The sequence below is a fragment of the Neodiprion virginianus genome, chromosome 6, assembly GCF_021901495.1.
Source record: "Neodiprion virginianus isolate iyNeoVirg1 chromosome 6, iyNeoVirg1.1, whole genome shotgun sequence".
Classification (NCBI taxonomy): domain Eukaryota; kingdom Metazoa; phylum Arthropoda; class Insecta; order Hymenoptera; family Diprionidae; genus Neodiprion; species Neodiprion virginianus.
The window spans coordinates 10,954,811-10,980,942 of record NC_060882.1 but is presented as its reverse complement, the minus strand read 5'-3'; the positions used below and the strand labels follow the sequence as shown (position 1 = coordinate 10,980,942).

At 38.9% G+C, this 26,132-nt stretch overlaps 1 protein-coding gene across 8 annotated transcripts in view; it reads right to left on the bottom strand.

Annotated features, from left to right (window-relative positions):
* Positions 1–3,902: 3,902 nt before the first annotated feature.
* LOC124308075 (protein Fe65 homolog) overlaps positions 3,903–26,132 on the bottom strand; it is a 200,433-nt gene continuing 178,203 nt past the window's right edge. For 6 of the 8 annotated variants that reach the window (XM_046770420.1, XM_046770419.1, XM_046770423.1 and 3 more), the window contains 12 exons: positions 15,241–15,453; positions 12,001–12,239; positions 11,802–11,920; positions 11,601–11,713; positions 10,838–11,036; positions 10,618–10,745; positions 10,234–10,239; positions 9,641–9,891; positions 8,392–8,594; positions 7,885–8,061; positions 7,636–7,806; positions 3,903–7,464 (listed from right to left, as the gene is read on the bottom strand). In XM_046770420.1, the coding sequence (XP_046626376.1) occupies positions 7,657–7,806; positions 7,885–8,061; positions 8,392–8,594; positions 9,641–9,891; positions 10,234–10,239; positions 10,618–10,745; positions 10,838–11,036; positions 11,601–11,713; positions 11,802–11,920; positions 12,001–12,239; positions 15,241–15,453 (1,798 nt within the window). In that variant the 3' untranslated portion in view covers positions 3,903–7,464; positions 7,636–7,656. The remainder of the gene's footprint in view (positions 7,465–7,635; positions 7,807–7,884; positions 8,062–8,391; positions 8,595–9,640; positions 9,892–10,233; positions 10,240–10,617; positions 10,746–10,837; positions 11,037–11,600; positions 11,714–11,801; positions 11,921–12,000; positions 12,240–15,240; positions 15,454–26,132) is intronic. The other 2 variants (XM_046770422.1, XM_046770424.1) reach the window with 2 other exon arrangements.

The following is a 26,132-nucleotide window of genomic DNA, read 5'->3' as shown; positions in this document are numbered from 1 at the left end:
GAAATTCCTACTAGCAGTTTCAGAGGTAAAACTTAGTTTTTTGATTCCCTAGTTGCAGTTTTGAAATCATTAAACGAAGCGTCTTGGTGCGCAAAAACTTTTTATCGCAGAATTAATTTCAGGGTGTCCTTTTTTCACTAACTGCACCCATGTGAATTCAAAACTGACATCCAGAGCGCCGTAGGATCAACTGCTGCAAAAATATGACACCATTTGTACGTTTTACGGTCGTAACAATTAGCTGATTGCTCCCAGCGATTGCAGGTAATGTTGAATGCGTATCCCTCGCCAAAATACGCCGGAATAGCGTCTGAATTAATGATCACATCATTATTCAAAATCGGCTCAAATTTATCGAAATAAATTGTAAGGGATTAGTTTTTTTTTGACGCGATTTTTGAAGTCCATAATTTAATTGTTCCGAAATCAATTTGTTGTATCATTTCTGTAGTTAATGAAATCCGGTGATTTTTAAAATATCTTGAAAACATATTCGTATTGTTATGTGATGATCCAGCTTGACTTGAGAAAGTTTCACACGTTCGTTTACTACGATCTTGGAATCCTCCGCAAACTTACAATGGCACTGTCTCAAACACTTTCCTTAATTTTTTATTTTTGCTATGCCTCCCCAAAAAAGGGGGGAAAGTTTTTCTCGTTTTTGCCATGTGCAAACAAATTAATTCTATCGATCGGAAGGAGTTGGATTACGCTTCCCTGCAGCGGTACGGTGCAAATCTGCATTTACTATCCGAACTCCTCGCCTATTTTTATACGTAATAATTTAGGTAAAAAACTGACTTGTCATCCTGCAACATGTTAAATAAATGCACCCGCACTCCCAGCTCTGCCTTTGCTGAATTATAATTTTTGTTATAAATTAAAAATAAATATTTTCTTGCTTAGATCTTAACAATGTATATTTTATATGTAACATTTTTTATCATTGGTTATATATCGTATGTAATTCAATTCGTAATTGAATAAAGCAGTACAATCCTGATCAGGCTGCTGTATGACAAGAATGTTCGATTGTGCACATTGTTATCCATTACTTTTTCCAATCGAAGTTGCAGTGTTGTGAAATAATACATAAGTTACGTAGGGAACACATTTAAAAGAAGTGAATAGGCATTTTATTCACAAGAGGCATGTATAGTTACAGTATTTCAAATGAACTGGTTTATAATAATAATTAGTATGGTATAATAATTCATCGATCCAACTACATATAGAAGTGCAAGCACATTGTCGATATCGTTATTAGAACTTGTCCAAGTATCCAAATTAATATTCATGCCCATACCAATTTCATTGTTGGGCCAGATTAAAAATCTAATACGTATGTGTATATCATCTCATTAAGCGACAAGCAGTTATAAGATTTATTATTATACATTTATTTATCGCTAAATAAATAGTAAATTTTTCAATACTATCTCATTTTGTGTTCTGCTTTGTTCCATAGTTTTTTTGCTCACTCACACTTTGATATTCTCTGAAGGCAAAGTCGGAAGTTTTTTCACATCATTTTTAGCACAGTTTCTTGTAAATCTGACGTTCATTTTATTTTATATATTTGCAACGTTAAGCTGGTGATGTGTGATCGAACTTCTCAAATGAAACTTAAGTTACTTCAAATTTCTTACAGATAATCCGACAATTTTCAAATTTCATTGAAACTTCGCCATTGTTACGATCATTAGGTTTATATAGACAGATAAAAATTGATTCTGTATCGATCATCATCGCGATGTAATTTTTAACGAACTTGCCTGTCAGAAATCAACTCGGGACTCACAGCGCAAACGATGATTTCACCTAAGAAAGTTCCACATAATTATATTACGTTAGGTATTGTCTCCAATGGGATATTAACTTGCTTTCAAACTTTAGCGCAATGATATTTCAATATTTCATTTCATTTATTCTAAGCCTGTACGTCGCAGGACACAACCGAAGTTTCAAACCCCGAAACATGTAAATGCGTTCCAAATTCCTATCCAACTCCACAACGATGTATTATATTGAATTTGCGTTTTATATTTACTTTTCGCCTGAAATGATGGCGTCTGATTACCGTCGTATCTATTTTGTCGTCAGCGAGCTTTCTTGAATATTATTTGTTTTATTAACGTCGCTTCATCACGGTGATACTTTACTGATTCAAAAAATTTGAACTAAAACAGAATACGGGATTCCCTTTTTTAAAATGACATTCATGCTTATTTTACACCTACCCTAAGAACACAAAGCGTATAATAAAAATTAACAGTTTAAACGCAGGATTATAAGGACTAAAAAAAAAAAAAAATATTCACTTAAGTATGATAAACATTTTAAAGTTGTTGAATTCAGCTATGAGAAAAGATATGAGTTCCAAGCTTACGTCGAGCATTCCGTGCCAGATTTTTGAGGAACTGCAAAAAGTGAAAATTGAAACTACTTGCGTGAAAAATTTGCGCCATGTGTGATTGGACAGGTTTTTTTCACGTGGTAATTGTTGACGCAAACTTGGATGTGATGTTGTAAGACGTAACTATTTGATTGACTAATTGCAACTGAAAACGAGCTGGTTACATAACGACAATACTCGCGTGATCGTTATTGTATTGATGCATAACACTTTATGCATGGAGGTAGTAATAATTAGCGTAAATTTACGTACTTTTGAGAGACTATAATTATTAAGCATCATGTTTGTGCAGAAACAACTCTACCATATCAGTAGTTTAGGGTTATTACATCTCCATAGTAATAATTTAGTATTTGCTATATACTATCAGTTACAATGGTTTTTATTTTATTTTAATATTCATTTTATTTTTTTGTGGCGACATGTCAACACTTATAACACAGTTAAGCTATGCACGTGTGATGTGATGTGTGTGTGGGTGACCGTGTTCTCGGTTTTGTGTGTTTCTTTAGCGTTTCGCACATGTGCCCATTCTCGTGTGAGACAATAGTAGTGCTGTAATGATAAACGTTGTTTTTCACTTTTTTCTTACCAACTATATTGTATTTATATCTATCTATAAATATATATATATATACATACATGTACATATATATGTATATATATATATATATATGTACGCCTGTATGCCTCTGTGTGTGCGCGCGAATATATACGAATATATACATGCACACACATTCACACAGACGCATACAAATATATGTATACATACATATATATGAGTGTGTGTGTGTGTGTGTATATGTGTGTATTAATTCTTATAATATTTACATACATATAATCACATCCTGAACGTCATATAACATACCGGTATACAGATTGCAGGTAATTTGTATTTTGGGATATCTTGTTGTGGGTTGCATCGGTGCATTTTAGATTCTCAAAAGACAAATTTAACGCATTCGTGTCACACTCAGCGTGTAACGGTTCCTTATTGTTCATACATCATGGGTATCTCAAATCTATAATGTACATAAAAATTGAGAGAGTGACTTTGTTGAATATATTATGTAAAGAACGAAAAAGATTACAAAATGAATGTTATCATAGTGCGGATTCAAAACCGGGCACATTGCGTTATCGTTACATCTAGCTGGTTATAACAGCAAGAGCGGCGCATTTTTTTGTGGTAAATATATTATAATATATATGATAAATAATATAATATAATAATATAAATAGTATAATATATTATAATATATATTATAATATATATATATATATATATATATATGTATATATATGTCGTGTAATATTACAGTAAAGGCGGGCGATCAGCGTGTTACATTATGTACAATAATAATCGATTTCTCTCATTATTTAATTACTTGATTCAATTAATTTAGTTAACCTAGAGAACGCAGATTTTTCTCTGACCTTTTCATTCGCTTATACTATACATATATGCATATTACATAGAAACATCGTCCTGGGTCCCGCACAAGTTTACTCTTCGCAGTAACAGCCTTTGCAAAACATTAACTTATTTATTCATTTTTTTTTTTCACTATTTCTGATTTCAACAACAAGTATTTTTCTGTCCTTATTCCTTTTGTCTGTTTTTTTTTTTCGTTTTTTTTTCTATTCACCCTTCACATCTTTTGTTCCGTTTTATTTGTGGTAATTCAACTTAATTAATTTGTTTTTATCTCTCGTCAGCGGCACCGCAGTTTTCTTTTCTCCATTATTTTTTTCCGCTTTACTTTTTTATTTTTTATCTAGCTATGCAATTCATCTGTATAATTGCAACGATTTATATAGGAACATTTGGATACCGTCAATATTGAGAAATACTAGCCGTTGTAATCGCTTTTTTAATGATTTTTTTTTTCTTTATTTTGGCCCATTGCTACATTTCGGATCCAATTATAACAGAATCCCCAGCTGTCTGTACAAGAATAATCCATCATACATAATTGGCATGGCTTGAATTTTGTGTCAATTGATAGTTGATAATACTTCACGCGAATAGTGTGCTTTTATAATTAACGAATTCCAATTTTCGAGCAACAGTTAACCCACTGGTCGCGATTTGTCCTGATTTTTCTGTAACTTGTTGTAAAATTGCTTGAATTAGACGCAATATTTGCGAATACATGGCAGTGAATTGCACCGTTTAATTTTTGCCTGAAAAGCTATAAGCCCCACGCCATGCCATATTTTTCCTCGTCGTACTTACACATTATATGCGTGTTATTATCGTGGTAAATATGAAATTCGCCCCATCGATGCGAATGGTAACATTATAATCAATAGCAGTACTTGTCCGCGAGTGTCATCAGCTGTAACTGGCAGTAAATGAATGTAAAAAATGGTGACAATTAGTGACAACAAGAGTAACAGTAATTATAAACATCAGCAGTTACAGTGTAATAAAATTAATGATAATCATACAATTAATATATATACATATATATTACTTGTCACGGTTAGAATATCATTATAATATTATTCCCTGCAACCAGCAACAGTAGCAAATATCATGTTTTTGTTGTTATTAAATATTATTATTATTATTACATCTATGTATGTTTGCAGCACGATATCAATTTACTGTGATAATAAAAACAATTCTTACAGTAATACATAATAATTATAATATGTATAATATATGTCATTATCAATCAATCGCGTTTCAATTTAGGGTTAGATATATAGGATACGTATAATATATATTTACTAACCTATACGATTTGTTATATACGTAATCCTTATACTATAATTCAAGGGTGCGTCTAGCTTTTTATATTCAAATTTTCATAGCGTTTATCTGTTTATATGTGATAATATATATATATATATATATATATATATTATATATATTTAACCATAAATTAATATTATCTTCCGTTTCGTTCGAATATAAAAAGAAAACGCTGCATGATACACAAATAATATGTGTTTATACACATAAATTTGTAAACATACATAATATACGTGTCTTATGCATTCACAGCAGTCAGAATTCAAGTATAATGTCAATATAATACACATACCCATTACACGTATATAAATATACTTGTATGTACATACACATACTGTAGATGTACCGTTATAGCTCGATCTTGCGATTTAATTCGTCTCTGAACACTATTAATTAACGCAGGATATATGCGAGAGATATTTTGATAGCAATTTTTTTTTCTTTTTTTCTTCGCTTTTTTCTCTGTTCATTCCGTAATTATTCATAACACTACTACCTTATAAGTATAGCTTCTTTACATACACACTTTCAAAGTTGATACATTCTGACACTCTGCTGATCACGCTAATATTTGTCATATCACCTCGTCGCAGGCTCTCCCTAATTAACCTGGCATTAAAAAATAAACACCTATCCCTACGCAGTGTAGTGTGATGATTTGAAATTTCTTCCCTTCGATTTACTTCGATCTTCCTTTTCGTACTGTACACTCAAGAATATATAATAAGCTCTATAATTATGTAGCTTTTCAAATGCCTTGTGGATACTCTGTATATTATAAACTTATACACCTCTTTTTCCCTTTCTTTCTCGTTAATCCTAATACTTACATTATATCGTATGGTAATAATATTTATTAAATTAATCACTCGTTCCTCGTATGTACAGAATTTAGTGTTTTTCATTTTCTTTTTTTATTTGTGTGGTTTTTGTTTGGTTTTCTTTATTCCCTTGTTTCTTTAATTTCCTTTCTTCTCTTCTCTCTTCTTCAGTAACGCAAAGGTCGTTCTGCCTGGTCACTGCATTACGCGAAAAGTTCGATAATATCATTTAATCAGCTAATTCAATAGGGTACATTGAAAAATTTTCTTTTTGATTTTTTCCTTATTAGTTTCATTTACAACCAGTACTTAATATAAATCTTATATACGTATGTATTTATATATATATATATATATTATATGTATATATATATAATATATATATATTAAATATATATTCATATTTGTCTACTTGATATAATTATACGGCGTCTGACGCGCGTGATGATTATTAAAATTGAGAAGCTGTTTAAATTTCATGTTATTATTATAAAGTTACAGCTTCACGGAATGTCCGAGCAATTTCTGTATCGTGAAAATTGTCAGTGATATTTATTCAATTCATTTAGCTCTTACCGTTAATTATCAAAGAAACCATCGTTTGTCTGGAGAGCAGGACGAAAAACATAAGATCGTAGGAACAGTTATTTTCTTTAACTCGTTTCCTTTTTCACAACTTTTTTTCACGATCATATGATTTTGTAAGAGACGAGACACGCATGTCGAATGCGTTGTTATTTTTGATTCTCTTACCAATTTTCTTCTGGCCAACGACTAATTTTGACAGGCAAGTTGCACCATCTACGTTTTAATTCAACTACAAAAAAAAGTCTAATCTTGACTGTGATGCTTTTAATATATGTTTACGTGGATGGGGAAAAAAAATAAAAGAGTACGATATTAAACAAACAAAAAAAAAATAGAAAAACCTTAAAATTGTACGTAAAAAAAAAACTTTAAACAATTGCTGCGGATGTGTTGAGTATTTTGCTTCTTCCATATCTTTATCCGTTTTATATCAACTCAGAAACTGCAATGTAATATTAACACTAAGCCTTGTCGTTTATAGGTTTCATATAGCACGTTGCTGAATTCACGATATTTTTTTTTGTTTTGTTTTTTTTTTCTCTTATCTTAGGGACTGAAGGAGAGGTCTTATGGGCAGCGACACAACATCAGTGCCGGAATCTTGACGTGGGATTATTTTTCTCATTTCTTTTTCCATTCCTGTTCTTTCTTGCCATCTTTTCAAAATTATTCATCTTTGAAAGAAGGGACCGTACGTTTATCTAAGGATTGCTTTCCCATCGTGCAAGTTGTATGCGCCTTGTATCCAACGAAGGCGAGAGAAGTGATCGCAGAGATGCACTAGGCGGTGATCCTCCAAAGTATTTCAGGGTCAACGGGGACTGCAGATGTCTGTGTCTTATTACCTCTCGCTCTGCAGGTAGTGGCCACAGTTCCTGCGAAATTACAAGTAAAACTTTCTTCGACAAAGAAATCACCTTGTAAAATAATGCTTTCCAGGGAAACTCGGAAATTCGGACTTCCCAGTTTTTTCAAAGTATATTATTACGCCTTACGGATAAAGGTAATTGATCCAGAACACCGGATACGCCGTTGCGAAAACTTACCTGCAGCGAGAGAGCCTCATCTCAGGATTCACCCTGCTTATTTCTTCGACCAGTAAGAGATCCGACAAGAGACTTCAAAGTGGCTCCAAGTCCCCGTCCTCCAGGAGTGTTTAGGCTGGTTGCATTCCTGAATCCTTGGGGATGAGCGTCTAGGCATTTCTGGTACCTCAACTGTGGTTGGAATCGGGGGATGAGTTGCGATAATCGCATCAAGAGCGTCAGGCGATTCTTGACGAATTTATGACCTACCTTGCAAGCAGCCTCGATAGTTTTGCACAGCGCTCCGCTACTCGGTTCGCAGTTGAATACGTGTGCGATAAAAATGTCCTGAGCCGTATGCATTATGAAGGCACACTGTTTCACGTTGCGGCCGATCCCCAAAAAGGACAGGTAACGAACTCGACATTCGGTTATGAGCTTGTCGTCCTGTTCGACGGTAAAATTTCCGTCAATTAACGATCGTGCAAAGTTGAATATTCATTGTTACGGTTGAACCTCGATTATTCGAACTAATTGGGACCGAGCCTGGTTCGGATAACCGAAAAGCAATTTTTATCTTAGGAATTGATACCACGTACGACACAAATTTGAATCCACAGATCGGAAGACCGAGAAACGCGCTTGAGCTTACTCGAAGACGTGCGGTTCTCGCAAAACCGTACAAGAATGTATTTTTGGAACCAAGGTGCGGATAAATCAAGTCATGGTTCGGATAATCGAGCTCCTACTTTATGCGAAAAAAAATTGATTGCTCACATTTGGCGTCAGTATGGATATCATGCTCGGTGCCACTGCAACGTTAACATTTCGCCACTGATCATTCGGCGTGTTTGTTACCATATGATCTATCGCGTCATTCAACACGTCCATACCGCTGGCTTGCGAAACTTGCATCGAGCCTAGGTATTGTGCTCTTAATACTTTCTTCGGCTCTTCCATTGGCGTCGGGAAAGATTGTGCTGAAAAAGAAATCGGCACAGAAAGAATAAGTCTAAAATTTATCGACATATTTGCATACATTTTTATATTTATAATTTATTCTTTCATATCGGGATAATGTTGTGTAGCAAGATGAATTTTCACGCCAATTAAAAGTTCCTCTTAAAGCGTAAGTTTTATCACGTTCTTTTCGAGGGAGTTCCTAGGGTAGGATCAGTAGAAAATGATAATCTTATTCGTTCGTTGTGGCGAGACTAATGGACGGAATAGAATGAAACAAAATGCATTTGAAAGCTGCAAATTTTCACGTGAGAAAACAAAAACAAAATTTCAAATATTTTAAAAATTAACTTCTATACGTCGCGTCGGCTCAAGTGGAGATCTATAGAAAACGATTAGGAAAACGGGAACCACTTTTACAGGCGAACAGAATATCCGAACACACAAAAACAAAGACTTTTAAGAATCGTCAATATATCCTCTAAGCTACTGCGGATCGGATTTTTTTGAATTTGAAATTTGGCTTGGCTGTAATTTTTTTCATCGGAAGTCGTGTTTTTTTTTTAGACTGTCGGGAACGTTTTTATTAATTTTTCAAAAACAAAAGGTCAAATAATAAATTCGTCACACAGGACCTTAGAGGATACACCGACGATTCTAAAAAGTTTTGGTTCTAGTATTTCGGATATTCCGTTCGCCTACAAACGTGATTCCCATTTTACTAATCGTTTCTGAAAAGCTCCACTTGAATCGACGCGACGTACGGGAGTTAATTTTTAAGACAATTGAAATTTTCTTCCAGTCATAAAGCGAAAATTTTCAGATTTCGAATGCATTTTGTTTCATTTTATTCCGTTCATTAGTCTAGCCGTATAGCAACAATAAAATCGTCATTTTCTACTGCTCTGACCTAAGAAATCTCCTCACATACAAGAACTATTCGTGCGAACAGTTGTTTTTTCGATAATTTACATAAATCAGTAGGTATAAATACAAAACGATTAGATTTTGAGGTAGCTTCTGCAGAGACATGATAAAAAAAAAAAAAAATAACTATAATACTTACTGACTAGGGCCTGACCATTTCTGTGGAATCGTCTATGTTCCGTAGGAAGATTAGTCGGTCTAGTTGCCAAACTCGTTCTCCCGTTAATATCAACTGGCTTAGCAAGATTCTGATGAAGCGATCTCTCGATCATAATCTTCTTGCAAATATCGCGAAGGGTGTTGGCGATCGTGCGTGCCGGCATGTCGCAACGAAACACGTGACACATGTGTCTTCGCGTCGATCTGTCTCTGGCGACGTACGCAAAGTCCCTAGGTTTGAGAAATAGAGAAAAATGCGATTAGAACTTCTCCATCTCACAAGGCGTTGCTACATGATTCGAGCCGGAAAATCGAGCAAGTCTCGAAGATCTCGGCCGTGTATATTATGGATTTAATTAGTGCAAAGCACGATGCAGTAATGATTTATAGTCTGGACGGATGTAGCTCCGTTTCCGTGTGTTCACCAAAATGCAGTAAATTGTTTCTATGTTTGTGGGTTAATGCTTTGTTCTGTTTCTCTAAATCCAGCTCGGTTTGCAAGACAGGAGAATAGCAGTTCCATGCAGTTTTCTGAAAAGTCTGTGTCGATGCAGGTTCAAGTATTTGAATTACCTTTCGCTGTTGTGTCCATCCGCGTCAAAGGCAGACATGGAAGAAACATCGAAGTTAATGATGCTTCCGAATTACGTAGCAAGTGATTATAAATGTATACAAAAACTTAATGCGATCGACCGCGACACAGGTGATTATAATGTAAACGAAACGAGTATCTAAACCCGAGCGCTATCAAGCACAGAAATGGTTACATTTGTACACCGATTGCTGATCGATACTCCGGCTTCCATGCGACAGAATTGTATGGAACAAAGAGGTTCTGAATAAATGTAATTTCCCGATAAAGTGGCGAAAATCATCGATTGTTCAGGTCGACGTTAAAACGCATTGACAATTGAAGATTTATCACTTTGTAATAATGATCGGCAGATTGGTACTCACCGTCCATTGTCTCTTCCAACGCCCCACACTCTGATCGTATGAATGGGCTGAGTATTGAGTACCGTCAGGTTTTCCGGATCTATTAGCTTAAGCGCACCCTCGTCCAAGTCCATAAACAAGTCTTTTCCCTGAGGAGGTCAAAACGGGGTGTATGAATGAAAGCGGCCGGAGGAAAAAAGCATACAAGACGAATGCCGAAAAGGTCTATCCGCACACTCACGTCTCCCCATCTTCCGACAACGTCCAGCAGATCGTTCCTCCCCAGTGACAAATCGACGATGCACTTGTTGACGGCTTTGCTACTTCGCTCCGGGGTCAGATCCTCTTCGGCCACCTCGACCCACCCCAACGAACGGACCGCAAACCTTATTGGCCTGTCTCTGCTCTCGGTGTCGACACGAGCTGGGTAACTCCTTCGCCTTTGATGGGGCAGATTGAAACTTTTGTAAATTATTGGCTACAATAAAATGGTGGCGGTGAGGGGTTGACGATGCGGGATTCGAGTGAATCGACACGACTTGAGGGGGTATGTGTAGTACAAGAGTAAATGGCTGAAGGAATAGACGATTTTTGGGAATTCATTTTCTACTATATCCAAACTATTGTTTTTCATTCTTTCAACAGAATGCCAACCGTTTCGATTTGAAGTTCGAGTTTTATTTCAAATTTGACCAGTTTTTTTAAAAATTTAACAGACTAAAAAAATATGATAATTAAAGAAATAAGTAGGATGCAGCGAAGAGGGCAAACTATCCAACAATAAAGTTGTTTTTTTAGCAGAAGTAGTGCGGGTGATGCAAAACATGTCACCGAGGGAGGTGGTATACATGTATAAAAAAAATGTACGCAACTCAAGTCCGATCTGCGTATTTTTTAATGAAACAGACAAACAATCGAATGGAATAATTAGTCGTCGAGCTTTAAGTTCTCAAAATTCATCCGCTCTTTCAGCCGTCGTATCCACTTCGAGAAGCGAAACCTACTTGAGAGCTAGATCCTCTTTCCTCTTGTTCTCCAGATCCTGATCAAGGGCAGAGCTTGTGTTGCTGCGGGTGACCGTGTTCACCATTCCGCCGATCGAGTGAAAATTGTTTATCTGAATAGAGTATTCGTAACGTTGTTAACGGCCACCGCTTCCATTGCCAGTAAAGACAAACTTCATTAAGTATAAAAATTAAACTTACACTATCGTTATCCTTAACTAAACTTCTGCGAGAGTCTGATTTCGAAGGCAGAGGAGCCTCGGGTGGTTCTCTTTGGATGGTGCCGCTTTTTATGTGCCAATAATACGGGCCGTCGTTGTCTGAAAGCAATTCGTAAGTGTTACCAATTAATGGGACGGTAATAGCCCGGAGATTCCGGCCGGCCCTGGGTGGTACCGACCTTCGTGCTTCTCCCATCCCGGCGGGAGATTCTCGTCTTTGTCCTCGGAGTCAACCGCGTCGATGTCCTCGGACGCTGGCAGCTTCTCCGTGCTCGGTTGCAGCGGCAAGTCCTTCTGGTCTTTGTGGTCTTTTGGCTGACGACGTTTTACTGGAACCGCGTAAAGGTCGCTGTTCAGCCCACCTTCCACGTGAGGTATTCCACCCATCTCTGATTCGTTGTCAGGCTTCTCGCAGTAGCTGAAATACGATTTTTAATTGAAAATTTTTCAGTCAACCTATTACGTGGATTTTAGGGGACTCGTTGTACAATTGCGTTAACTTTGACAAGATTCGGGAGAAAATGCGAATTCGCTCGCAAGAAACCTGACTCTTCGGGGTAAAAAACAGTAATCGTCGTTATAAAAAATTTGTGTAAAATGTTGATCAGGTTTCAATTCAGGTTTCAAGTCAGGTTTCAATAGTCTCTTAACTCTTGTGATAAAATATTTTCTTTTTTAATTCGACCAACTGTAAGGCTTTCCAGAAACCAACTACAACTCGACTGAATTTGTATCCAGGGGTAAAAACTTACGCAGGATCGCTAAAAGCGGCAAATTTCGTTGCATAATGTATAAATAAGAATTATACTTTTGAATATTTGAGACGAAAAAAGTAAGAAAACCCAAACGAAAGCTCTATGCAAAGATATAGATACGAAGTTGCGTAAATATCACAGGCAGTAAGAGGTGGTTATCATAAAAGCGTGAAGGTAAGTATAACACGGCGTCATTTTCAAGAGCTGCATCTGACAGAATGTACCAACGTTGAGCGTGAGCGGAGATAGGAAAGCTCTGAATTCACGCCGAGGTGTATCTACAAGATAAATATGACGATGCTCGGTGTCGGACTAGTTTTCCCGACGTGAAATACAAGCTCCAAAGTTTCGCCGTGGTGCAGCGTCGAGTAATTACCGGGCGCAAATAGAAGGAAACAGCAATTCGGGGCATGGCGAAGGATCGAGGTGTACAGGGTATACTAAGCGGCTAAAGTGAATAAGCGTTAACACAGGCGAAAAGCAACGTCTAAAAGCACCACCTAGCTTCAAACGCCGCCGCAGCCCGGTTCGAAAAGAAATTCGACGAACGTACAGGGCGTTCGGGTGGTTGGTCGAAAACTTTTTACTCCAAAGGCTCGCTGTTTTAAATTAGATAACGCCGAAGTTATTGCAGTTTGCATTTTATAAATCTCCTATCACCCGACGCGAACTTCAAGCGTAATTCTATGTTCGGGACCGACGTTTGATTCCGCGTCTCAGATTCATTGCTTTACCCCGCCGAGTCCGATCCTCGAGGGTGGAAAGAAGAGTAAGTATGCACGAAGAATAAAAGTCCAGGGTTTATTGTCGATACTTCTTTCCAGAGGCATGCCAATAGTTTACCGCAAGTTTCACTCTAAAGCTAGATAAGAACGTCTGAGGAGCTTTTGTCCGATGACTGGTTTCGATTGTGAAATGATCTAGGAATCGGCGCGTCGGCACTTTATCGATCACCGATATTAAAATAGTTGGACATCGATGCATCAGTGTGCGACGTAAGCTCTAATTCGTACGTCAAACTGTATGCTGCTTTCTACCATATTATAATTACTGATATTGTCAAACAGTGCGACTTGGCGAAGTTTTGCGAAAATGTTTGGAATCGCGTTTGACGAGTTTCAAGAAAATAGCGAAAAGTGAAAGGAAAAACCGCTGACTTATTCGAACCAGAGTCATTCTACTTGCTCTTCATATCCGTAAGTCACCGGAGGATCGCGACTTGTGCCAGTTACAGGGCGTTGAACCGTTTTGCTATTCGCTCACCGCAACCGTTGCTTCGATTACCACAGGCAATACTTAACCCCGACGCAATCTACCGCGTACCTGCAATACACATACCGGGCTCGGGGTTGATAACAGTGGTAACCTGCAGTACTCCTGTTCCATGTACGTATGTATGTATATTTCCCAGACAACCAGGTGACTCGACTCAACTTCCGCTGCGGCTCCATCAGCCGGTAATTTTCAGCCATCCCCTTTCCGTTCCTTCCCTTGCCTATTCGTCCTAAAATAGCCAGCCTACAACCTTTGGCTATACACGAGGGTTGTAAAAGTTTACGAGCTTCGTGTACCGAGAAAATAATTCAACGGGTCATTTGGGTGAACCCAAGGTAGGATTGATTTAATTCTTACGGGACTGCGAACACTTGACGTACACGATTGTTTATAGAAGTAAGGAGACATCGCTCACCGAGGTTTCACGTTTCGTTGAATTTCGCAAGTACGATACGATGTTGCCTACGATTGACACGTCAAATTCGCATTCAAAAATGCTGTGTCTTTTTTTTACATTATTTTGGTACGTGCTGTTTGTCGGTTATTGTAAAGGCCAAGCACCTTGGATTGGCAGTCTTGGATTGCTTAGAGTCGCGATGGTGAAAAGTATGAAAGAGTCACTGTTGGAACATGAATAGTAGGAATGCAAAGAAAGGTAGCGTTGGGTTGCTCGAATTCCGCTGATGCATCGGTAAGCACGAATTAAAGTTCAATACCTATATTATACAAGTACAGGCATGTATTAAGCGTAACGTAGAGACAGACGCAAGAAGAGTATAAACTATGCTGATATACAGAGTGAAAGATATAGACGTGTACAAGTAGCCAGTGAAATAGATGAGGGTGGTGAACAGAGAAAGACAGAGAGAATGAGAAACAGAGAGATATATAGACAAGCGACGATAGTCTACAATTAAAGCTCAATGTAACAACGCTGTACAATCGGTATACTGCTGATAATCTCCAACCGCGAGATTGGCAGTTACAGTCTATGGTTAATGCCACAGTTATTCGAGCCAACTGCGAGTAATTACAGAGACTGTGCGTCCAGACTTGGCAAAAAGGATCAAGTGCTGCAAGAAACAAGAATCCGCAATTTCTAGAATACACATAATAGTAATACCACTTGACGTCAACCAAAGCAATTGGCATTCCTTCAATTTGTGCTTGTTCCAATTAGACACCGTCAACGACGCAGTTCGATTTCTTTAACGCGGGCTTGGCGAGAATGGCTGTGGACTTTTGGTACTATAGAACCGGTCTTAATAAAATAAAACATTTTTTTTTTTTGGTATCTTGCCGTGTATCCGTTGATCACCAAAATTTGCGCGACGGAAATATCATAACGATCAGCAATAAGAAGGGCGCAACGAAAGTCGAGAAACGTACTCCCTTAAGGTGGCGTTGGCTCTTTCAGTTTGATCTGGACCGCGAGTGCAGCGGATAGATCCGACGGAATCCGTCAATGAGGAGGCGCTAACTTGCGGAGGCAATGTTGGACCCTTTGATCTGTCGGCTCGGTCGAGTACATGAACGTGAGGATTGCCGTTGAGGGTGTCATCGACCAGCGTCGACTCCTCCGCTACACCCTCATTGCTGTACCTGAATCACATGTTTTCATATTACAGATTTACCTGAGTGACAGCACCAGGGCAAAAAAATATAGTCAGACGAAGAGTCGATATTTTCTTGTAATGTCATTTTTTTTAAATTCCGTCTCTTATTTATTCCTGCATGATAGGTTTGATGAATTTTTTCACAATTTGGCAAAAGTGTATATATTATAAACACATCACTGTGTGGCGTCGTTTTCGCTAAGTTTGTGAAAAGTGCGGCAATTGGAATTTCAATCGAAGATGGTGTTCAGATTGGGAAGAAAAAAAAAAAAAAACCGATCAAGAATCATTCGACGAGAAAAGTGGCTCGGATGATGAATAAAAAAAAAAAACTCCGAATACGAAAAGGAATGTTGAAAATTATACATCCCGTACGGCAATAAACGAAGTTATGGAATATCCGTTTACAGGTATGACAACAAAACGTCGTCTTAAAGCGGCGGTTTCGGTGGTCGTTGAAGCGGGGCCGCGAACCCTGTCAAAGTAATTAAAGGATCAGCTTAAGCGGTTTAGTAATTAGCGTATAAAGTTTAGCGTCGACCTCGAGAGTGTTAGTCGTGGGGTATTATGCACACTCGCGTAGTATCCCCATTTCTGTTTTATTAACTATTAACGTCGTCGCGTTTGCTGTAACAGTGCACCGCTTAATAATATATGCATGCACGTGTACTTTGTCACGTGCATAGTGCGAGGAGAAGGAAATAATTTAAGCCGATTAAAACCATGCATCCAGCGGAATGCGCTTCGCCAATAAAATGAACGAGGACTGCACGATATGTGTGCGTACGGGAAATATGAAACAATGTTACGTAAAACGACCGAGTTTAAATAAAGGCGTACTTGTTCGCTTTTCAAATAGTTGGGTATACCGATCGGTCTTCTCGTTCCAAGTTCGGTTTTACCACTAGGTGGGTAACTCTGGGGTAAATAGAGAGAGAAAGAGAAAAAAGGATAAGCTACCGCGGTTCCTGTAATGGCACTCTCGTTCAAGCGATCGTTTGCAGGACAATGTGAAAACCTCCCTGAACAATTTCGCTCCTTAACGAGGAGCAAAGTTTCCCTTAACTCTCGGAACAAATTAAAGGACTAGAAATGGCAATCGTCGCGCAGTTAATCCACCAGTTTTCAAACACCTTCTGCTGCAGGGTGTATAGGACTGGTTGGCTAACTGGTAAAGGCGCGAGAAAAGGACTTGGGTAAATGGTGGTTAGGGAATGATATTCCCCTGTAGAGAACAACTTCGCAATGTAGAGAATGAGAAGAGAATGGTTCTTCGAATGGAATGGAGGGTTCCGAATGTCTGCAAATATTAAAGAAAAGAATAAAAACAAAAAAAGGGTCATTTGATTCTTGCGTTACCGTGATAAAATCAGAGGAAAGATCAACCTGTTTTGAAATTCCAAACCCTCGAGGAATTATAGAGGAAGATTTTACCATAGAAAATGTCTTACGGCACGGATTGATCACGAAATTACATTAATTGGCAACTTGGCAACTTAGCAATTTATAAATTTCCTTCATATTAGGCGATTTTCCCCCTTGTTGGGATCAATTTTATAAATCACTTGTAGAGTCGTCATGACAGCGTCCCACCAGCATTAGTGCCAGACTTCGTTTCGAGTTCGTTTCCCCGAGGTATGGATTTTTAAATTATCGCTCAGTTCGAGGGACGAACACTTGAGCTAAACGTTTAGCACTGTTTCAATTCATTACGGAAGGGTTATAAATTTTATTGATAGAAACTATCGCACGCTGAGTGTTATCGATCCAATAATTCGCTAATACTATGAACAATCGCCAGATAATTCAGAGAGATCTGGCAACGCGCGAGAGGAATCTTAAATTTGAAAAAGATCGGAACAGGTTATAAATGAGAGTTAAATATTATCACAAGAATTACCTCATCGTTTAGGTAAGCGAGAAGAAATAAACTCGCTTGCCTGGATACTGGGCGTTGGTCTTGACCTGAAATCCATTCGTTTGTAATGGTATTTATAACGAACGTGTAAAAAATTGAGAACTTCTACCGCGCATCCGCAAGGCGATGATGATGATGATGATGATGATGCCGATGATGACTCGTGAGGCGGATAAAATGTTCACGTTCGGTAGAGGCAGACCTCAAGGTGTTGTTATCGATTGGTGAATGGAAGAAAAAATAAGAAACTCGTTTCCATGCGGAGAGCTACTTTTGCCAGTTGTGGGCCACGTGGTTCCAACGTTTGCATTCGCGCCTCTAGCAAGCTGACTATTAATATTAACTAGGCAAGGCCCTGCGGTGAATGATTCTTAACCGTGACTCGTGACATTTGGAAGGAGCCTCTCGGCGGATCCGCTTCGAAAAGAGGGAACACGAAAATTATCTTCTCGATACACGTGATACACTGCAGATATTTCCAGACGGCCGTTTTCAGGGATACAAAATTGAGGTATTCTTGTCGTTGTCGGTAATTAATTTTTACCGTATACAGTATACAAGGTCGAAAAAGTATTGAAACAAGACCATGGAAAACAAAAATACAAGGAGCTTTACCGATAAGCTTGATGTGTCATTGTTTATTTCGTTCGTTGATGAAATTTTGGAAATGAAAATTTACCGAAAGATAGGTTTTTGATTCAGCATTTTGGCAAACGATAAAATATCAATACCGTGTCTTCAGAGTTAATGATCGTCGAGATTTTTCAAATGAAATTCGAAATTTGAACATGTTTTTCCGGCCGAGACAATATTGCTTGAATGAAACTCGAAGCAACAAATACTGTTTACATTTTTCAACCCTCCGTTTGATGTCTCCTCAACATTCATGCTACTTTTATCAGAGTATCCGAGTGATACGACGCCAATTTAGGAAATTCATAAGCTTGACTGCAAGCCTCCTGGATCAACACACAACATAACCGAGTCAAGTTGGCACTCAATTAAGGCAGAGCCGATGGCTAATTGCGATCAACGGGGCATCAAATTGGTCGAATGGGTTCGCTCAGGGCGTAGGTAACGTGCCAATTACCAACGAGTATGCCTACTCTGCTTGCAGGGTACGTATTTAAGTTGTTTAGCATGCCGCTAATCATTTGAAAGTATATATGTGTACATTGTACTGTATAAACGTCGTGTATTTAGAATAGACTTCTAAGCATTTCACCGACTGCAGTATTATATAGATCGGGCTGTGAGAAATCATTTAACGCTCAATTTAAGCCTCGCCGTTATCTTCATTTATCACAAGCGAATTGGGGACTCGACCTTTTACCATGTCAACCTGCATTCACGAATTTTTGTTTCTACATTTCAAGGATCTGGTTGATCGAATAGTAATATTGAGATTTTGCACACGTAGGTTGAATCGATCCAAGTTGAATTTTATCGCCACGGTTAATCATTCTCTTGATAACAACGGAGAAAAATATCAAGAACAAATTTTAAATGCTAAAGTAGATTTTGCACCCAGCTGTAATTAGTTAATCCTCATTTGGGTTGTTCATTGCAAATCATCTTTAATAGGTTCGTTGCTGTTAACCTTCGTCATGATTGTATACAGAATGTTTTTTTTTCTTTCTCAATCAACTCAGGAGTTGAGGGAAAACTGTATTTCATTGTCAGTTGGTTTGTAGAAAATTTATTAACGGGTGAAGTTATAAAAGTCACTAATTATAACCAGGCGATCGTTAAGGCTTCATGCGTTAGTAAATAATACAGCAAAAAATAAATGATAATATTCCGCTTTTTGAGCTTGTTAATGACCTCACGTTCTTACAGTAGGAATTAGCGGTCGGTTTCATCTCTAATTCAATGCAACTCTCTTCAATTACGCCTTACTTGAGTGTCTATTTGATCATTGGTTTATTTCCCAGCCTCCGTTAACCAGCCAATTAATGCAAAATACATTCTACGAACTCGGTTAAGCGCCTCTTCTCTAATTCACCTGTCGCTTAGACAGTAACGAGCTTGTAAAAACTATAAGAGCGAAAATTACGTAAGGCAGGACGCATTATTGTGACGCTTGAGAATCGATCGATCTTCATAACCCTTTCCTTTGTTATGTTAATTATTCTGAGATAAACGGGCAGCCGGGCAGAATTGTTGTCACAACGAAGAATCAACGTCCCGGGTCTCATTCACGCGGCTTTTAGGCTCGCCTGCATGATCAATTATGAATTTGCATCGAGTCTGGAGGCTGATAAGTTGCGAAACTGTTACGCGCCGTAAACAGACGCAGTGATTTACTTGGACAGCTGGAAGTCCGGCTGCGAAGAAAATTTCAAAAGCAGGCCTCGCGATGCTTTGCATAAGACAGAAAAAGAAAGAAATCACAACGGGTCTTTCGGTTGACGGAATCGTCACCGAGACACCGCCAACTACGCAGTTTCCACAATCTGTCACTCTTGCTTAAATGCTCGGTTAGCATTGGAGACAGAGATGTATTATGAGGTGTGTGCTGCATGCGGAGTGACCGTTCACAGTTACCTCAAGCAGGTGTCAAGACTTCATATTATTATACTGTTTTAGCCTGTCGTTGATTTGCATGGTTACCAGCTGATCCCAGGTTTCGAGACATTCTGAGCAATTTTAACAACATGCAACGAGTCGAGTGTTATTTTCTTGATTATCGCAACCACGAATTTCAGCAAGAACCGCAGCTTCTTCGAATGATTGATCTGTAAAAAGTGTTTCTATTGCATTCTTTTTTGCTCTCGGTTTCAGAAACGTTGAACGCATAGAGAAACGAATAAAGCGGAAAGCTGACAAAATGACGTAGTTTGTAAGCTATAAACTTGTACGGTTAGTATACAGTTCTTACGTATAGTTACCTACGCTAAGTCATCCCTCATAAATATTCCATGAGTCCACACACATACACACTGTGTATATTTGTCCTGTACTTTTATTGCATCGACCTATGCAATCTTCGTCCCCCCGCCGATAAAAGATAAAAGTGAAGTAATCTACAAGAGCCTGAAATAATATCTCCGTACAAACGAGAAAACCGTCATGCACTTATTTTCGTTTTTCCTTTCTCTAGCCCTGAAAGTAATAAACGAAGCCAACCACGTGAGTGAAAATGTACATATACATTCACGGCTATCGAGTTTATAAGTACGTACTTGAAATCGCGTAAAATCAGCGATAAAACAGTCGTTCGCACGTCGCGGACGGCGCGTCGAGTTTCGGGAAATTTTAACCGCTGCTCCAATAACAGAGTGAAGGAGAAAAATGTATCGGAACTAGAAAAAAAAAAATAAACAATATACATATATATATTGTAACAAAGGGTGAAATCACCCTTCTTAACCCCTTTTAATGATCTAGTAGTCATCATAGATAAAAGAAGTTTATAAACCTCTTACGTGTTTAAAAAGAATAAGGTTGCTGCGTCAACCAACATTATTGTAAAAACAGTCTTGTTTCAGACTTTAAACTAGAAACACGTTCTCTGCTATTAAAGCTTTTTCACAACATTTTATTTGCGCCTATAATTCGTCTCATCAAATAAGCTCACGAATCCTTACTAATTTTTGCAACGTCATAGAACGTTACAATGTATACATATATACATGTATCAAACATCGAATAAATGGAAGAGACAAGACAACCCTGCTATATTGTTAAAAGTGTTTGATACTATTTCGTATTATCAACTAGTGGCAATTATGTACGCGTATAAGACCGATAAACCGATCTATCGAAATTTCGAAATTCTAAAGCATTAGAGGTAACAATAATTCATGATCATTTTCGGCCGTTTCAATGTATTTTTTCGGTTTCTTATCCGGAGATATGAATTCATGACGCGCAGGGATGACGCCTCGTCTTTGGGTGATGAGATGTCAGTCCAGCTCTGCTGACGTGACAGCAAATGTCAGGAATAATATTATTTTCTATACGAAATTTCTCGCGGACTTGGCTCGGATGCGGCCAAATACACGTAAGTTCCTTAATTTAGAAATATGCTACACCCGCACAGTTGCCTATATTCACGGTTAAACATTTTTTTCTTCTTTTTTTTCTTTCAGTAAGGGGTCTGCAGAGGACTGCCAGTGTTCGTTTATTCAGTCGTAACGTTCATGTCGGTGATTAACTTTGACACGGTTTGAGACAACGCGTCGCGGGTTATTTGTCTCCGGGCAATTTTAGGGAGCTGTATAGCTAGAAGATGGCGGTATGCAAAGTATGCTGCGAGAGATACGTGCCTAGCCACTGCTGGTGCACGCGTTGGAACTTTGCCGGTTTAAAAGGTAAATTCTGACGCGACTTTTCCACGTCTAGATTTATTACTCTTCGCGAGAAAAATCGTTTACTACAATCTAGGACTGCGCGTATGTGTATGGGTTTTGTATATGCATACATTGTACCATTATTGCGTATTGCGTACAGTACGATCGATGAATACACGGACCTGCATATATTTCCACCCAAATGTCGAACTCTGGAGAAATTTTCTCGGAAAGTTCGAGATCGTTTAGATGAGTTATTTTTCAAACATTTCACTAGAAAGTTACAATTTGAAAGGAAAATAATCTCAAGCTAGTGCTTCGTGTTTATTGGAGTTCGTTAAGGGAGCACTTGTTGAATTTAACCTGTGAATTTTTCAACAAATTTAGATGGTAATTTTGTTTTTATAAAATTCCAACAAATATTTACGCTGAAGCCTTATAAACGGGCTTACGAATTCCAAATAATTACTCAACTTTTGTGGAGTTCTTTTGGGGTTCAAACATTTTTTAAGAAACTTAGTGTCAATTCAACAGAGAAACAAAGCTGTCAATTAGTCGCATAAAACATGAAATTTATACAAATCCAAGATTTTATAATTCTTTTCTTGTTTGCCATATATGCGCGAAAAAGTGAACAATACAACAGAAAAGAAAATATCAACCCAGAGGGAGTATAGTCGAAAGTTTTGCTCGGGAAGGGTGACAATTTTCAATAGAAAACTTTCCTCCCTTTCACACGATTCAAGATGTACGAAATTCGAACAAATATATTGTCCGACGAAATTGAATCGCGACGCTCCGCAGCGGAGCAACGAAAACATGTTAATATCTCGAAGAAGAGGAAACGCCGTTGATAGAGGGTAAAATAGGCCAGTTTCATGAATATTGGAACACCGTGGGTTATTGTATGAAAACACAAATGGTATAAACGAGCGTAGAGAATTTTGGATAGATACGGAAAGGCGTGGGAATCGACACGTGGAGCGGCGTCGCGACGCTGGAGAAGCGTGATCGCATTTTACGACAGAAGTTAGATTAAAATCTTGGCAGGATGAGAGAGTTTGGGGCGACAGGCGATCGTAAAACCTCAGGAATACGCCGCGGCTTGCCTGAGAATGTCGCAAGGACGGACCTTAAAAAGTAACCGGGCCTATCTATTGCCAATTTGGGCACAGATTCGTGGTGACCACCCTTGGATTCATTACCGCGGGAAGAAGGTTGTAGAGAATAAGGAAAAAAAAAAGAAATGGGGTAAGAATACGAAAAAGGTGACGAAAGAATCGAGGCAAATTTGAGATAGGCGGTTGCCACACGAGTCAATGCGAAATTAGGTATACAAAAGTGTATAAAAAATAATCATTTCTAATTAGATCGGGTAAACGGTCATGTTTATTTTACTTCAAACAATCAAACACGCAGTATTTTAATATTTCGTAATCGTCCTCAGCCTGATGCGAGTTTATAGACAGAATTGACCGGCTTGCGATGCGATGTTTGTTTCAGGTTGTTTAAAGCCGCACTTGCAAACAGCGGTAAAAAGACGGCTCAACGAACTTGATCGTTGCTTTTCTCCCTGGCTGTCAAAGAGCAGTAATTTCGCGTGCATTATTAGGGGAAGAAGCAGCCCGCCGTTAACGATGCGTCGACTTTCACCGTGGGGTTTAGAAAGGACGAAGAGCGTGAAGAGCATAATTTGGAAGGAGCTTCCAGCTCCTGGGTCGCGTAGAAAAGTCACCCGGTGTCACGAAAAGAAAATGGCGAAGGGTGGTGGGGAGGGGGATGAAGATACCACGGGCACATGTGGTACATTCCATTTCAAGGATTTATGGGTGAACCCCCGTTTACGTGTCTTGTAGCGCGCACGAGAGGGAAAAAAGAACCGCGAGGCGAGACGTCAGTATTTTCAATGGAATACGCAAGGGGGGCGAGGGTTGTACAGGTGGAGATGGGGGGAGAACGCGAAGCGAAGGTTCTTCAGAAAACGAGGAGACGTAGAGTAAGAAGAAAATAAAAGACACGTACGAAATGCAAAATACGAAAGATAAGCTCGACTGACACCGAATCCGACGGCACATTCGGTCTTGTTTTACGAATATCTTACGGTACCGAGAATTCGTATGGGAGAAAGAATCGGAGAGGATCGCGTGTACGTCGATTTTTACTCTACAAGCGTGCATACTAAGCGAATCATTTAAAAGCTGGGCACCGTGCAAGGATCAAAGGTTACCGAAAGAAAACGATTTTATTGCAGTTTTTCCTAAAGCATTCGTAAGCTAAGCTGTAATTTCAACTTCGATGCTTAAAAAAATAATAACAGTTGTAAATATTACATATAGAAGCTTAGAAATTGATTATAACGTTATTTGTTGGCGATAATCGATGTCGGTGCAATGTTGAACGATTAAAGATCTCACGATGCAATAATGGGTAATGAAAAGAGTGTTTCAGTGTAAGAACAGGTTTCTCAATAACGTGAGAAATCCCACGAATCTGCTGAATTTTTAATCATTTTGAAGCGATTAAAACGAATCGAAGTATAACTGTAGTATTTTATATTTTCTCATCGCGGTAGCTTACGAACATAGTAATTTGGTGAATACGCGATCCACGAACAGGGTAGATGCCCTATTATTGTCGACTTTAGTACCGTCCGTCGCCATCCGACGCAAATGGTACAAAACTGTTAAATCATCGTCAACATTGCTTCTTAAATAATTGATTATCCAACAGTTCCGTTTAGTAATACCCGCACGTTATGTTTTCGTACGGAATTCAATCATCGAAGACATTTATAGTGCAGTAATAATTCGAATTTCTCGAGTAATCCGCATTTTGAATAACTCGAATGTTTCGAACAGTTTGCTTTTCAGTTGAATTGGCACCGAACCCCTCGATTAACGACGGAATCCGTTTGTAGTGGTTAGCACAGAATAGCATTCGGTGACTTCTAAGGGCTGTAAATTATCGAGCAGCCGTTCAATTTGAATGATTCTAGCCGCTAGAATTCTAATTCAAATACTCGAATTGTTTAATGTAAGGGCCTGGCTCGGATGAATCGTTTAAAGGACCAAACTGAGTCCGCGGGAAGAAAATCCATATTTCGAAGTTAATTATAATAAACGAAGTAAGATAGGAAAAGTAATGGAAATCGGACGAATAATCGTGGTGTTGTAACGTGAGTAGATCTGTATTGGAAGGATCTTAAAAGTAAAGAAACCGTGTGAATTCGTTGTTGATTGACGAGGTTTGTCCAGAGATGTAGGTACAAGTTGGTTATTTTCAAAGAGTATACATACAACACGAATATTCCATTCGATTCGACCACTCTTCGCGCACCCCTAATTTACAGTACGTAGTGTAAGCCAGTAAAACATATAAAATAACGGTGGCAAAGGGTAGTGCAGTGGTCATAGGCGGTGCTCCTATCCTATCTCGGGATAAAATTAATAAAATCTATCGACATCGCTATCCAACCACCCCAACTTTGGAGGCGTCCCAACCCCCAACAGCCAGCCGCCCTGAAACCGCGCAAATAAGAATCAAGAATCGGAGAACGCTGTTGCGCGTCGGTCGTCGTCGGTCGTCGGGCGTCGCGACTTCGGGTCGACGGGTCGGCGGGTCGGCGGGGCGGGCGGAAGGGACGCCAGCGTCGCGGCGACCCGCCGGTTCGATCAATACCCGCAACCCTCGCAGCCCCGTTCACGACTGGCGTCTTACCGGCTGGGCCGCTGCCGCGGGCTTGACTGGCTCAAGAAAGGAAAGTAGAGGCGAGTGGGGTAATTAAGTTTATGCTGATTCGCCACACCCCCTATGTAGCCCTCTGTTGCCGCGTCACCGGGCTTCGGATATGGCTTTCGCAACCCCAAATTTGCTCCGTACAGCCCGAGGGAAACTTTTCTCCTCGCGGGGCGCGCAAAACAGCTGCGAGGTGTTTCGATTGTTTCGCAGAAATTGCGATGGCGGTTGAGCCATCTTTTCGAACGATTAGAAGAAGGAGAAAGAAGGTAGGAAAAATCTGTCCAAGCGGACGGAAAATTAATTGCGGAACGGTGGCTTGTAGAATCGAATTCGAGATGACGATATTCGTAGCTCTGGGTTACTCAGGTTTTATTATTTTCATTTTTAACGGAGGATTCTCACGTGACAGGTTACGCGGGGTCGCGAGAAAAGATTGAAACGGAAGATTGTTTACCCATAAATAATACAAGGTTGACGATGACAGTGTGATAGGTGGGAGTAAATAAAAATTCATCACGGTACGGACAGGTTTTTGTTAAGAAGAGAACAAGGCAAAACAACTGTCTAAATTTTTATTTATTCAATCTTCACTGATGATTCAATTCTATCATTTCAGAAAAATCATCGTACAGATCAGTAACTGTTGACTATATTTCGTTATTCCGAGATCCGAATACGCAATAACGTCCGGCAACGACGTTCATTCTAAGTCGG